General features: G+C 50.2%; 1 protein-coding gene across 1 annotated transcript in view; it reads right to left on the minus strand.

Annotated features, from left to right (window-relative positions):
* The window catches only part of LOC126426515 (uncharacterized), a 167,917-nt gene that overhangs the window by 110,532 nt on the left and 41,112 nt on the right, over positions 1 to 16,273 (minus strand). The window contains exon 2 of the mRNA XM_050088420.1: positions 4,928 to 5,082. Coding sequence (XP_049944377.1) covers positions 4,928 to 5,082 — 155 coding nt within the window. The remainder of the gene's footprint in view (positions 1 to 4,927; positions 5,083 to 16,273) is intronic.

Here is a 16,273-nt window from a genome sequence, read left to right on the forward strand (position 1 = left end):
GGAAGCACATATTTCGAAATGCGTGAGAAATTTCTTTTCACACAGTTGGGTAGTTGTGGAGACTGATTCGAACGACTTCATTTACCAACAGGATGGGGCACCGCCACACTGGGATCTGGAAGTGCGGGAATTTTTAAATCAAAAGATTACTGAACGATGGATCGGTCGCATTGGAGGAAATGATTTAGCCTTACATTACTGGCCTCCAATGTCGCCAGATATGACTGTATATCCTTATTTCTTGTGGAAGTTTATAAAAGGTTCTGATTATCTGCCACAGTTACCAACAACAATGAATGAACTGAGATATAGCATAACAACAGCTGTGGAAGCTATTACTCAAGACATGCTCGCTGCAGTGTGGGAACAATTTCAGTACCATATTGACACATGCTGTGCATCTCAAGGAGGTCACAGTAAACACCTTTGAAAAGCTATGAAAACAACTTTTTGAGTTTCCTGTTCAGCAAAAAACAAAATTCATAGTGTATGTTTGTTAGTGCCAGAAATACAGACATACCAAGTTGGATGATTCTTTTTGATACACCCTTTACTTTGTCGTGTGGTCAACTTTGGCAGACGTGAAGTTGTAAAGCAGCAGTTCATAGTGAGAGTTCTTATCAAATGGCAGTAATTGATGTGAGAACTGGAAAAGAGTCACCAATGCATTAAGCACAACATTTGCAGCACTGATAGATAAAATAAATTAATGTGAAAAGGCATACAAAGGAAGTTAATTTTTGCAAGACTAATGTCCAGCGGATCATTTAGAGAAAGGGTCGCAGGAGAAGACTATGACAGTTCACAAAGAAAGTAGATCGTTGTATAAAATAACGAAAGCTAAGAGGTTTATATTTTTGTTCAAACTCGCACTTTTTATTTGTACACATTTTTTGCATAATGTAGTTAAGCAGGTGTCAGCTGAGAGATAGTACCAAATGAATTAATAAGAGACGGTACAATACACAAAAAAGGTCAGAACACTTGTGCTAGCAACTAAAAAAGCATGCCAGATTGAAAAGGACGCAAAATCTCCACGACTGGCGATGTTTTACCGAAGCCCACTTCAACGCCAGATGCTTTTAATAGTTTCCGCAACGAAACTGTCTCGAGATCTGGCAGTAAACCCAAAGAGATATGTAAAGTTCACCAGAAGCAGCACACAGCCAATACATACACTTTGCGACAGCGGTGGTACTATTACCGATGATAGTGATACTTAAACGGAGATACTAGACACGGCTTTTCGAAATTTCTTCACCGAAGAACACGAAGTAAATACTCCAGAAATCGAATCAAAAATAGCTGCCAAGTTGAGTAAGATGGAAGTATATATCCTCGGTGTAAAAAAGCAGTTTAAATCACTTAACAAAGTCAGGTTCACCTGTCCAGATAGTATACCAGTCGGGTTCCTTTCAGGGTATGCTGATACAGGAGCTCTATACTTAGTAAACATATACAACTGCTCGCTCTTCGAAATATCTGTACCTAAATACTATTAAGTTACTCATGTTGCATCAGTAGTCAACGATGGAAATAGGAAAAATCCGCTGAATTGCAGACACACGCCACTAACATGGAACTGCAGTAGGACTTTGCAACATGCACCGTTTCATGAACAGCATGATGTACAAACAATGTAAGAGAGCTGCGCAGATTGTCACCTAAATCGCTTATGTACATTAGGAGCAGCAGAAGGCCTATAACACTTTTTTTTGGAACGCCAGGTATCACTTCTGTTTCACTCGATGGTTTTCCGTCGGTTACTACAGACTAGTTTCTGACAAGAAATCACGAATCGGGCTCCGCAACTTAAACAATGAAAGCAATTTGAATAGAAGCTGCTTGTGAGGAACCGTGTTAAAAGCCTTGTGGAAATACAGCAATATGGAGTCACCTTGACATCCACAGTCTGTAGCACTCCTTACTTTGAGTGAATAAAGAGCCAGTCGTGTTGTGAATGTACGCTGTGTGTTAACAAATCTTTTTTTTTTTTTTTTTTTTTTTTTGAGGTATTCAATAGTGTTTGGATACAGTAATGTCCCAAATACGCTGAAGAGCCGAAGAAACTGCTATAGGCATGCGTATTCAAATACAGAAATATTTAAACAGGCATAATATGGCGTTGATGCCAGTAACGCCTATATAAGACAAAAAGTGTCTGACGCCGTTGTTAGATCGGTTATTTCTGATACAATGGCAGGTTATCGAGATTTAAGTGAATTTGAACGAGCTCTTATAGTCGGCGCACGAGCGAAGGGACGCAGTGTCTCCGAGATAAGGATGAAGTGGGGATTTTGCCGTACAACCACATCACGAATGTACCGTGAATGTCAGGAATCCGGTAAAACATCAAATCTCTGACATCGCTGCGGCCGGAAAAAGATCCTGCAAGAACGGGACCAACGACGACTCAAGAGAGTCGTTCAATGTGACAGGAGTGCAACGTTTCCGCAAATTGCTGCAGATTTCAATGCTGCGCCATCAACAAGTGTCAGCATGCAAACCATTCAACGAAACATCATCGATATGGGCTTCCGGAGCCGAAGGGGCACTCGTGTACCGTTGATGACTCCGCGGCACAAAGCTTTTTGCCTCGCCCTGGCCCGTGCTAAACGACATTGGACTGTTGGTGACTGGAAACAAGTTGTGTTATCGCACGAGTCTCCTTTCACATTGTATTGAATGGATGGGCACGTACTGGTATGGAGACAACCTCATGAATCCATGGATCCTGCGTGTCAGCAGGGGACTGTTCAAGCTGGTGGAGGCTCTGTAATGGTGTGGGGTGTGTGCAGTTGGAGTGATGTGGAACCCCTGATACGTCTAGATACGACTATGACAGGTGACACGCCGGCCGGTGCGGTTCTAGGCACTTCAGTCTGGAACCGCCCGAACGCTACAGTCGCAGGTTCGAATCCTGCCTCGGGCATGGATGTGTGATGTCCTTAGGTTAGTTAGGTTTAAGTAGTTCTAAGTTCTAGGGAACTGGTGACCTCACATGTTAAGTCCCACAGTGCTCAGAGCCATTTGAACCATTTGAACAGGTGACACGTATGTAAGCATCCTGTCTGATTACCTGCATCTACTCATGTCCACTGTGCATTCCGACAGACTTGGGCAGTTCTAAAACGACAATGCGACTCCCTATACTTCCAGAATTGCTACAGAATCGCTCCAGGAACACTCTTCTGACTTTAAACACTTCCGCTGTCCACCAAACACCCCAGACATGAACATTAATGAGCATATCTGGGATGCCTTGCAACATGCTGTTCAGAAGAGACCTCCGCGCCCTCGTAATCTCACGGATTTATGGACAGCCCTGGTGTCAATTCCCTCCAGAACTACACTACTGGCCATTAAAATTGCTACACCACGAAGATGACGCGCTACAGGCGCGAAATTTAACCGACAGGAAGAAGATGCTGTGATATGCAAATGATTAGCTTTCCAGAGCATTCACGCAAGGCTGGCACCGGTGGCGACACCTACAACGTGCTGACATGAGGAAAGTTTCCAACCGATTTCTCATACACAAACAGCAGTTGACCGGCGTTGCCTGGTGAAACGTTGTTGTGATGCCTCATGTAAGGAGGAGAAATGCGTACCATCAAGCTTCCGACTTTGATAAAGGTCAGATTGTAGCCCATCGCGATTGCGGTTTATCGTATCGCGACATTCCTGCTCGCGTTGGTCGAGATCCAATGACTGTTAGCAGAATAAGGATTCGGTGGGTTCAGGAGGGTAATACAGAACGCCGAGCTGGATCCCAATGGCCTCGTATCACTAGCAGCCGAGATGACAGGCATCTTATCCACATGGCTGTAACGGATCGTGCAGCCACGTCTCGATCCCTGAGTCAACAGATGGAGACGTTTGCAAGACACCAACTATCTGCGCGAACAGTTCGACGACGTTTGTAGCAGCACGGACTCTCAGCTCGGAGACCATGGCTGTGGTTACTCTTGACGCTGCATCACAGACAGGAGCGCTGGCGATGGTGTACTCGACGACGAACCAGGGTGCACGAATGGCAAAACGTCATTTTTTCGGATGATTCCAGGTTCTGTTTACAGCATCACGATGGTCGCATCCGTGTTTGGCGATATCGCGATGAACGCACATTGGAAGCGTGTATTCGTCATCGCTATACTGGCGTGATGGTACAGGGTGGCATGGGTCACCTCTTGTTCGCATTGACGGCACTTTGAACTGTGGACGTTACATTTCAGATGTGTTACGACCCACGGCTCTACCCTCCATTCCATCCCTGCGAAGCCCTACATTTCAGCAGGATAATGCACGACCGCACGTTGCAAGTCCTGTGCGGGCCTTTCTGGATACAGAAAATGCTCGACTGCTGCCCTGGCCAGCACATTCTCCAGATCTCTCACCAACTGAAAACGTCTGGTCAATGGTAGCCGAGCAACTGGCTCGTCATAATACACTAGTCCCTACTCTCGATGAACTGTGGTATCGTGTTGAAGCTGCAAGGGCAGCCGTACCTGTACACGCCCCCCGAGCTTTGTTTGACTCAATGCGCAGGCGTATCAAGGCCGTTATTATGGCCAGAGGTGGTTGTTCTGGGTACTAATTTCTCAGGATGTATGCACCCAAATTGCGTGAGAACGTAATCACATGTCAGTTCTAGTATAATATATTTGTCCAGTGAATACCCGTTTATCATCTGCATTTCTTCTTGGTGTAGCAATTTTAATGGCCAGTAGTGTACTTCAGACATTACTCGAGTGCATGCCACGTTATACTGCGGCAGTTCCGTGTGCTCGCGGGGGCCCTACAGGATATTAGGCAGGTGTACCAGTTTCTTTGGCTCTTCAGTGTGTATGGTGTTGGAATTTTACTAGCCAGCAGTGTAATTTACCAAGTACCAGAAGCTCGGTCTCGGGCCGAACCCCCACCTCACCTGTCCCTGACGTGCTCCAGCACCTGCCCCTCTCGCAGTGTCCTCAGGTTCAAGTGCAGCACCTCCCTGCAGTTGGCCCCTACGATGTGCGTCGCCTGGCCCTCGCGCGTCAGCGCGTGGTAGACAGCGAGCTTACCCAGCTCCACACCCTGGCTCTGGGAACAAAAGGCGCCATAGGTGGACTAGGCTATGTTCAGAGGTGCCATTACATTACGTCAGTAACATTCCGTGGGATGTAGAGAAACCAGTAAAAGGAGGGAATTGAAGTGCTGAGATGTGGTGCTATAGAAGGATCTAGTAGAAGCCGACCTTGGGGGGGATCAGTTTGGATTCCGTAGTAATATTGGAACACATGAGGCAATACTGACCCTACGGTTTATTTTAGAAGCTAGACTAAGGAAAGGCAAACCTAGCATTTGTAGACTTAGAAAAAGCTTTTGACAATGTTGACTGGAATACTCTCTTTCAAATTCTAAAAGTGGCAAGGGTAAAATACAGGGAGCGAAAGGCTATTTACAATTTGTACAGAAACCAAATGTCAGTTATAAGAGTTGAGGGCCATGAAAGGCAAGCAGTGGTTGGGAAGGGAGTGAGGCAGGGTTGCAGCCTATCCCCGATGTTATTCAATCTGTATATTGAGCAAGCAGTGAAGGAAACAAAAGAAAAATTCGGAGTAGGTATTAAAATCCATGGAGAAGAATTAAAAACGGTGAGGTTCGCCAATGACATTGTAATTCTGGCAGAGACAGCAAAGGATTTGGAAGAGCAATTGAGCGGAATGGACAGTGTCTTGAAAGGAGGATATAAGACGAACATCAACAAAAGCAAAACGAGGATAATGGAATGTAGTCGACTTAAGCTGGGTGATGTTGAGGGTATTAGATTAGGAAATCAGACACTTAAAGTAGTAAAGGAGTTTTGCTATTTGGGGGGCAAAATAACTGATGAGGGTCGAAGTAGAGAGGATATAAAATGTGGACTGGCAATGGCAAGGAAAGCATTTCTGAAGAAGAGAAATTTGTTAACATCGAGTATAGATTTAAGTGTCAGGAAGTCGTTTCCGAAAGTATTTGTATGGAGTGTAGCCATGTATGGAAGTGAAACATGGACGATAAATAGCTTAAACAAGAAGAGAATAGAAGCTTTCGAAATGTGGTGCTACAGAAGAATGCTGAAGATTAGATGGGTAGATCACATAACTAATGAGGAGGTGTTGAATAGGATTGGGGAGAAGAGAAGTTTGTGGCACAACTTTACTAGAAGAAGGGATCGGTTGGTAGGACATGTTCTGAGGCATCAAGGGATCACCAATTTAGTATTGGAGGGCGGCGTGGAGTGTAAAAATCGTAGAGGGAGACCAAGAGATGAATACACCAAGCAGATTCAGAAGGATGTAGGTTGCAGTAGGTACTGGCAGATGAAGAACCTTGAGCAGGGAACGGATGTTGATGAACAGGATACAGTGCTGTCGCGCCATGACAGGGATTTAGACGAGGGTGTCGAGACGGGAGAAGGTGAAATGGGCCTGGTTGTGGGAGTAGGTGGCATACTTTTTAGGTGGAAGACGGAACGGATGGTGAGGGAGATCTGTTGGAAGGTGTGAGGGCGCTGGAAAGGGTGGACGTTTTGTATAACAATGGTGAGGAACCTGATGATGTCCTCAGCGTGGGGTGGGGAGCGGGGGGGGGGGACGTAGGTAATTTCCAGGAGGGGTGGGGGCGTCCAGAGGACGGACAGGGACGGTGTGTTCAGGAGTTGTCGGAGGGGGTCGGGCTTTACATTTTTGGGAGTAGGTGGGATGCGGGAGATTGCAGGTATTACAGGAGGGAGGGGACTGAAGGTTAGGGCACTGCCGGAGAAAGTGCGCTTGCTTACAATGCGGACATGTGGGGGCCTATCGGCACTCAGTTGTTGTGTGTGCATTGTAGCACCTCTGGCCACGGAGGAATTGCGGAGGGGAACGGGAGGGGTCGACCTTGTAACGCTGGTTGAAGAGGAGGGCATCCTTCCTCAGGAGATGGTCAATGGAGGGAGCGTCCTCTGAGAAAACCCGCATAAGGCGAGTGGGAACGGCGGAGTTGAAACTGCAGCGGACCGCCTGCTCCTCCAGCGAGGGATGCGCCTTGAGCTCCATCCGCCAACACCTCCTCCTCCGTGTTCGTCGGACTAATCCTAGTGATCAGGGCGGTGAGGGTCGGCAGGTGACGCGGAGGTGGAGTTGGCAGGTTGGCAGGTAGGAGTCGTGGAAGGAGCGGGGGTGAGGGAGGCGTTGGGGCCAAACCGGGTGATGGGGATGCGGGAGAGGATGTCAGTATGGAGGGTGGGGCTGGGGGAGGAGATGGGAACTGTCTCTTCTGGGAGTGAGGAGGGAGATGGGGGCTCCAGGAAATTGTTGGCAGAGAAGGAGGGAGAGGTTCCGGGCCTGGAGGAGGTAAGGATCAGGACGAGAGAGGAGGTATTTGTAGTAAGAGGGAGGGAAGGAGGAGAAGGGCCAGGCGGGGCCAGGGCCACTGCTGCTGGCTGGATGGACCGCTGCTGCTGACTGGACCGCTGCTACCGCTGCTGCTGCTTGGCTGGACCGCTGCTGCTCGGTTGGACCACTGCTGGCTGGTTGGCCGGCTGGCACCTGCAATCCTAACTCTTCGATTAGTGCACGAAAACACAAATCGAAGGGCGGTATTCATAGCGAGGTACTGCCGAAGATGAGATTGATGTGCTGTGTGTGCATATTATATGATGACATGCACATTCAGCACCAGTTATAGTTGGTCAAACACAGCTGTGACTCTGAATGTATTATATTAATAAGAAGCAACATTGCCTTTTTCTCCTGAAAATATCATTTAGAGACAAGTAACCTAAAAAATGTGTTTGATTCTGCTTTCAGTATGACAGTTTTGGTTAATACTCCACTTGCCTACAGGACTTTGCAATGTTAACACAGCAGAACTCAGAAATCTGGATATACAGCTGTAATGAAACGAAAACAGTAGTATTGAGTCATATGAATGCCTCACTTTTGTTCCGACACAGTTCAAGACTCGGGAGAAAAGTTTTACACCTGGTGTTCTACATGGCAACTTCACACACAAGAACTTTTTGCCGACACTAAAACCACCTACACAAGTAAGCTTTTCCTGTGTTACTTTCAAGTACTGCACTTAAACTATTCCTGATTTAACTGGAAGATCTGTACTTCCCACTTTCATATCAACAGCCTCACAATGCATATTCTAGACCTCAGGCTATGTTACAGGTCAGTGTCACTCCAAAACTGTGGTGATAGAGGGGGGGGGGGGAGGGGGAGGGGCATTCCACTCTCCAACAAGTGTTTACCAATAAATAAGTGGCGGAAAATTTATGGGTATAGGATGGCTTAACATGAGGGAAATGAGATTTTCATTATTCACTCACTGTATTTAACATTCATCATTCCTTTAAAATCGCATAACAACTTCAATTAAACACAGTTTTATCTCTCATTCTGCACACTTATTTCATAATTATGGCACTTTTAAACTGCAAATCCTCTAAGAGCTGTCTTGAATCTTCACGATTCTCTCTCAAGAACCTTGATGTTGATAGCTTCGTACAGCAATCAGAGTGGAAACTGTGTCTGCAAAATCACAAGGATTATTAAACATTTTTTCTGTCATAATTACAAGCAATGTAATTGACAGAGTAGTATTGGTAATATTTGCTGTAATGAAAGCCACTCAGTGGGGTATATTTTACATTTGCAAGAACGATCTCAGTTAAGTAATTATTTCATTGAAATAGAAATTAACCTCTCGTCTGACGAAGACAGTCTAAAGATGAAGTGGCAATTTCTCCAGATCGATTGACAATGATATTTTGAATTATCACTTAACTGAGCGACTTAAATGTAGTTCAGGTACCTGTAAACATAACAATATGTTAGAATTCATTTTCTAAACACGAACTGTTACGATACTGTATGGCCACTTACATATTAAATACACTATTAATCTTTTTACAGTTGTTTCTTTAATACAAAATTAAAGCCAACGGAAGAATAAACGTAAAACATATTTACCAATGACAGTTTTGACGAGATGCAATTTTCTGTGTGGACAAATGTAACTTTTTCATATGGTGGTAAGTAGCAGAAATTGCAGGAGTAACAGAAATCGCAGAAATCGTGGAAGTAGCAGAAATTGCAGTGGTAGACTGCGGAATGATACACAACCTGTATTCCTTAACTGTGACAAATCACAGGTCAGTTAAGAATACCAGATACTGAAAAGTAGCATTGACCAAGATCACTGATATCAGAAAATAGCAGTTTAGTCCATCACTTCTATAATGGATCTTGTTTAATCCTGTTACATAGCTAAAGCACGCATGCCGTGCATTCGTTAACTCCGTCTGTACTCATAACACGTTCATACATCCATCAATAAGCCCGGATCACTCACCTGCGACCTGAGCTGCTACAAAAATTAATGATCACTAGGTCAAAAACCAGTAAAGTTATGGATATCATTCAATATTTTTTTTTCTTTATTGAATTTCAATTCCCCCCAAAGGGGGGGGCAGGCTGGCAGCAGCTTAGTATGCCGCTCTTCAGCCTACAGACTTTATGATAAAAATGAAGAGAATATAATAATAAAAACAGGCGATAAATTCGGAGACTTAAAGAGTAACATGGCGAAAAGAAATCGTGGAACATAAAACAAAGAACAGAGGGATGATGAAGCTAATAAAATACATACGAAGCAGACAGGTAAAACAATAGACAGACAATTAAAAAACATGGCGACAGTCTGGATTCTGTTCGCAAAAGACATAAAATTCACACCTAGCGACAGCATGGGTTCTGTTCGCAACACGAGAAAGACGAACAACACTGAATAGTCACTGGAACACTGCACGTAAAAGTTGGCAAATGCAACACACCACAGCCGAGAGCAGGTGGGGGGAAACTGGACAGATGATGGGAAAAAAAGTGGGGGGAAGGAGAGTAAAAGCGAAGTGGAGAACCGGGATGGCAGCTGATGGAGGAGGAGGACCCATAAGAGGGGTGGGGGCAGACGTGACAGGGAGTGGGGTAGGCAGAGGAGGGGAAGACAAAAGGACTCGGGGGGGGGGGAGAAGGAAGGTTGGGAGAAGTTTAGTGGGGAGAAAACAGGACGGAAGGGGGGGAAGAGGGAGCCCAGGGAAAGGAGAGAGGAAAGGAGGGGGAGTGAGGATCAGAGTTGATAGGAGGGATAAATGGAGGGAGAGAGGGCATCATCCGGGAGGGGGAGTTGATGGAAGCCACCTTGGGAAAGGAGATGTAGGGTGTAGAGATGGAGGGTAGGGGGGACACAATGGGGAAGACGTGGCAGGGGGCGGGGATGGGAGAGGAGAGGAGCTACCAGGGGATGAGGGGGTGCAAGACGGCGGGAGGTGTAGAGGATGTGGATATGTTCGAGGAAAAGGAGCAGATGGGGGAAAGGAATGAGATCACAGAGGATCCGCGTGGGGGACGGGAGGCGTATTCGGAAGGTGAGGCGGAGTGCATGACGCTCAAGGATCTGGAGGGACTTGGAGAATTTGGGGGGGGGGGCAGATATCCAGGCAGGACTGGCATAACAGAGGATGGGACGGTTTAAGGATTTGTAGGTGTGGAGGATGGTAGAGTGGTGCAACCCCCACGTCCGTTCAGAGAGGAGTTTGAGGAGGCGGAGGCGGTTGTGAGCTTTGGATTGGATGGAGCGGAGATGAGGGATCCTGGTTAGGTGACGGTCAATGGTGAGGCCAAGGTAGGTGAGGGTGGGGGTGAGGCGGACAGGACGTGTGCAAACAGTAAGGGAGAAATCCAGGAGCCGGAAGGAGTGAGTGGTACGATCTACGATGATTGCCTGGTTCTTGGAAGGATTGAGTTTCAGGAGCCACTGGTTACACCATGCAGCAAAAAGGTCAAGGCGAGTCTGGAGAAGGCGTTGGGACCGTTGGAGGGTAGGAGCGAGTGCGAGGAATGCGGTGTCATCAGCATATTGCAAGAGGTGTACTGGAGAGGGGGGGGGTTGGGGCATATCCGCCGTGTACAGGAGGTAGAGGAGAGGGGAGAGGACAGAGCCCTGGGGCACACCTTCAGAGGGGTAGAAGGTGTGGGAATTGGCATTATGGATGGTAATATAGGAGGGGCGGTGGGAGAGGAAGGAGGCCACCAGACGGATGTAGTTGATAGGAAGGGTGTAGGTTTGGAGTTTAAACGGGAGACCGAGATGCCAGACACGGTCGTAGGCCTTTTTGAGGTCAAGAGAGACAAAAATGGCGGAATGACGGGAGTTAAGCTGGAGGGAGAGGAGATGAGTGAGGCAGAGGAGTTGATCATCAGCAGAGAAGGAAGATCGAAAGCCGCATTGGGTGTTTGGGAGGAGGTGGTGTTGGTGGAGGTGGTGATGGATGCGCCAGGAAAGGATGGATTCCAAGAGCTTGCTGAACACCGACGTGAGACAGATAGGACGATAGGAAGAGGCATCAGATGGAGGCTTATTGGGTTTGGAGAACATCAGGATACGGGAGGTTTTCCACAGGTCGGGATAGAAGCCAGTGGCAGGGATGACATTGTAGAGGGTGGCAAGGAGTGAAAGGAACGAGGGAGGGCAGTGTTCGAGGTGGTGGTAGGTAACGCAGTCGTGGCCGGGAGCAGTGTTGTGTTTAGTGCGGAGTGTGAGGCTGATGTCCTGTGTAGTGATGGGAGTGTTAAGTTCAGATGGTGGGGTGTGGCCCAAGTACTGGAAGCTAGGAGCAAGGGGAGGAACAGAGGTATTCGTACGGTCCATGAAATCAGGGAAGAGGGAATAATCAAAGTGGGGATCAACGGGGATGGAAAAAACATCAGAGAGGTGGGAGGCAAAGTGGTCGGCCTTACTAAGGTTGTCAGGAAAGGGACGGTCATTAAGGAGGAGAGGGTACTGGGGGGTGGGGTGGTTCCCAGTAAGGCGGTGGGAAGCAGACCAATACTTGAAAGAGTTTATGGGGAGTGTGGTGTTGAGTTATGTACATGTCTGGCGCCAGGCACGGCGTTTCTTCACAGTAAGCAGGTTGCGGATGTGTCGTTGTAATTGCCGGTGGTGGGTGAGTTTATCCCGGTCACGAGTGCGGAGAAAAGAGCGGTAGAGGCGGTGGGACTCTCGAAGCAGAAGGACGGCCTGTGGAGGCATGGCGGGGCGGTGAGGGTGGATGGCTTTGGTAGGGATATGGGTGGCGACAGCGTCAGACAAGGTCTGGTGCAGGAAGGCAGCAGTGCGAGAGATGTCATCAGGAGGTTGGAGGGTAAGGTCGTGGCCGTCAACCTGGGTGTGGATGAAGTCCCGGTAGGTATCCCAGTTGGCACGGGAGTAATCATGGACAAGTTTAGGAGGGACATCAGGGCGGGGAGCGTTGCGGGGATGGCGACCATTAGAGATAGTGAGGAGAACAGGAGCATGGTCACTGCCAATGAGGTCAAGGACATCTGCGGTGATGCGCCCAAGGAGGTTGGGAGAGGCAAGGACCACATCAGGAGTGGTGTTGGATTCAGGTCGGGTGTGCTGAGGCATGGGAACCAGGTCGCCCTGGAGAGTGGTGAGAAACTGATGCCACCGCTGGAGGTCAGCAGGATCACGGCTGTGGATATTGAGGTTGGTGGCAACCACGTAGGTGGAGAAGGTGCGGTCAATGTGGGCCAGGAAATCGTATGGGATGGGGGTGCGAGGGCGGACATAAATGGTGGCACAGGTGATGGTAAGGGTGGGGAAGAAGAGGCTGAGGGTGAGATGCTCGGCAGGAGTGTTAAGGAGAGGTTGGGGCCGGACAGGGAGGTGCTTGAGGTGGCCTATAGCAACTCCGCCACGCGCCAGAGGGTATGGATTATCGGTGCGGTGTAGGGTGTAAGGAGCCGTGGAGATGGAGATACGGGGTTGAAGGAAGGTTTCATTTAGGACAAAGGCATCCACGCGGTGCTGACAGAGGGTGTGGAGGAAGAGGAGTTTGTGGGTGGGCAGGGAGCGAATGTTGTGGCACAGGATACGGTAGGGTTGTTGTACCATGGGAGGGGAGAGTTAGACGAGGGTGGTGAGGGGGGTGAAGGTAAAGTGGGCCTGGTTGTGGGAGTATGTGGCATAGGTGGTAAGATGGAAGATGGAACGGGCAGTGAGGGCTATTTGGGAAAGAGTGTGTGAGCGCTGGAAGGGGTGGATGTTTTGGAGCACAATGGTGGTGAAACGGATGATGTCCTCGGCAGTAGGGGGAGGGCGGAGCGAGTTATTGGGGTGGATGGGGTCATCAACAGGACAGACGGGGACGGTGAGCTCAGGGGTGGAAGTTTCGCTTTACACTTTGAGGAGTAGGTAGGATGTGGTTCGTTGCGTTGCAGGAGGGGGGAGAGGTGAGGTTGGGGCAATTCCTGAGGAAGTGTGAGGCTTTGCAGTGGGGACAAGTAGGGGGGTTCTTGCAGGTAGAGGTAACGTGGTCATTGTAGGTGAGACAGTGTTGGCAGCGGTAGGATTGGACTGGGGAACGGGAGGGGTCCACCTTATGGCGCTGATTGTAGATGAGGGCTCCCTCGGTGAGGAGGCGGTCAATGGAGGGGGAGGATTCGGTGAATATCCACATGAGGAAAGTCGGCCCGGCATAATTGAAGATGCGAAGGGCGGAGCGGATTTCACTGTCGGGCCGGGAGTTGAGTTCTGCCAACACCTCAGCTTCCGTGATCACGGGGCTAAGCTTCGTGATCACAGCGGTGAAGGTTGGCGGATATCAGGGAGGTTGAGGCTGACGGGGAGAGGACGGGGTGTGGTAGGGGGTGAGGGCTGCACGTTGGCCAAATTGGATACGGGGGATACGGGAGAGGAGATCGGTGTGGAAGGAAGCACTGGGGGATTTTATGAGGACCGAGTCCTTGCGAGGAATCAGTTGGGAGATGGGGGCATTGGGGTAGTATTTCCGGATGGCGAAGGTGAGGGAGCGGGCATCAAGGAATTGAGGGTCAGGATGGGAGAGGACAAAGGTGTGGGTGGCAGGCGTGGCAGGGGCGGGGGTCGGGGCCGCGTCCATGGGGGTGGGTGGGTCACGGGGATTGGGGGTTTTTTTGGAGGAGATTGCGGGGGACGGGTCAACATTCGGGCGCTTTGAAGGTTTCGTGGGCATGACCGGGTGGAGAGGGGGCAGGGGTATGGGTTGCAGGGGGAGATGGCGGGGGGCAGGACCACCCTGAGCAGCGGATGACGCAGACAGAGGGGGCGTGGGTGTCACAGAGACTGTGGAACGTCGAGCAGAGATCCGTGCTGGCTTGGAGCTCGTCGGAGGCGGTGCAGGGAGCGGCGGAAAGTCAGCATCTGTCGATGGGGCAACAGTGATAGGGGAGGAGGAGTTGGGGGTGGTTACAGCCGAAAGTGGCGCAGGGGTGGGGTGGACAGGGAGAGAAGGAACGACGGGAAGTGGGGTGGAGGATGAGCTCCATGTGATGGTGGTTGGAGCAGTGGAGGGAGAGGTTAAAATGATAGTGGTGGTGGGTTGGGACACGGTGGCGGCGCGCGAGAAGGGCGGCGGCGGCGACCAGATGGCATCGGCGGCAAGGACCGGCAGGCAGCGGTGGCGGCGGCGGCGGCGGCGGCGGCGGCGGCGGCGACGACCGAAAGGCGTTGGCAGCGAGCACCGGCAGGCGGCGGCGAGGACCAGGCGGCGGCGGCGGAGGCGATGACCAGGCGGCAGCGGTCGGCGATAAACAGACGGACGGACAGCAGGCAGCAGCGGTGGCGGTGGCGGCGGCGGTGACAGCGACGGCGACGGACAGCGAGCAGGCAGGCGGACGGACAAACAGCTACAGCAGTAAGCGGCAGGCGGGCAGACAGACAGACACAATCTTCGAAGACGGAGATTCCAACCTGAGAGTAGCCCAGGCGTTGCAATCTGACGCTTTCGAATGAGGGGATCCAACCCTCTGTCATTCAATATTTTTTTTTTTTTTTTTACTTTATTGTTATTTTAAAACCTGTACAACTCAGGTAGGCTGGCAGCGGCACACTACGCCGCTCTTCAGCCATAGCGTTTTACAAGAGTATAAAACATGGTGAATGACAAAGAACAAAGTCACGGGCAAAAGAGAGAGGTCACAGAGACATAAAAAACACGGAGTCGTTCACATGTGACGATAACAACACGGAAAACACGTCGGCACGGCGCACAAAACACTGGTGAGTCCGACGGCACAAGTGAACGTAGGAGTGGGACGGCGGACACCAAAAACACTATATGACGTCACACACACGAAGCACAAAAGGCGACGATCTCCGGCGCGCGAATGTTCACTATACGTGTGCGAGTCCGGGGACCTGCCAAGAGAGGAGGAGGAGGAGGAAGGGGAGTGGGAGAGCGAGAGGGGAGAGCAGAGATGCCACGGGCAGGGGAGATAGGGGGGAGGGAGGAAGGGGGAGAGGAAGCCCAGGGGAAGAGGGGGAAGGGAGGGGACAGGGAGATGGAAAAAGAAGGGAAGAGAAGAGAAGGGAGGGAGGGTGCCGAAAGGAAAGGACACGGGAAGTGGGGGGTGGGGCAGGGTCAAAGTTGATAGGAGGGGTAGATGGAGGGGACGAGGACATCATCAGGGAGAGGGAGCTGGCGGAAGCCACCTTGGGAGAGGGTATGGAGGGTGGAGAGTGGAGACCGGGTGGGACGTGCGAATACAGGCGCGGCAGCGGGCGGGGGTGGGAGAGGAGCGGGGAAACGAGCGGGTGAGGGGGATCAAGTTTACGTGAGGTGTACAGGATGCGTATCCTTTCAAGGAAAAGGAGGAGGTGGGGGAAGGGGATGAGATCATACAGGATCCGCGTGGGGGAGGGGAGACGGATGCGATAGGCAAGGCGGAGAGCATGGCGTTCAAGGATTTGGAGGGATTTATAGAAGGTAGGGGGGGCGGAGATCCAGGCTGGATGGGCGTAACAAAGGATAGGGCGGATGAGGGATTTATAGGTGTGGAGGATTGTGGAGGGGTCCAGACCCCACGTGCGGCCGGAAAGGAGCTTGAGGAGACGGAGTCGGGAACGTGCCTTGGCTTGGATTGTCTGGAGATGGGGAGTCCAGGAGAGGCGACGGTCGAGGGTGACGCCAAGGTACTTAAGGGTGGGAGTGAGGGCGATAGGACGGCCATAGACGGTGAGGTAGAAATCAAGGAGGGGGAAGGAAGGGGTGGTTTTGCCTACAATGATCGCCTGGGTTTTGGAGGGATTGACCTTGAGCAACCACTGGTTGCACCAAGCGGTGAACCGGTCAAGATGGGATTGGAGAAGGCGTTGGGAGCGTTGCAGGGTGGGGGCAAGGGCAAGGAAGGCGGTGTCATCGGCAAACTGGAGGAGGTGG

The sequence above is a fragment of the Schistocerca serialis genome, chromosome 11, assembly GCF_023864345.2.
Source record: "Schistocerca serialis cubense isolate TAMUIC-IGC-003099 chromosome 11, iqSchSeri2.2, whole genome shotgun sequence".
NCBI classification, from domain to species: domain Eukaryota; kingdom Metazoa; phylum Arthropoda; class Insecta; order Orthoptera; family Acrididae; genus Schistocerca; species Schistocerca serialis.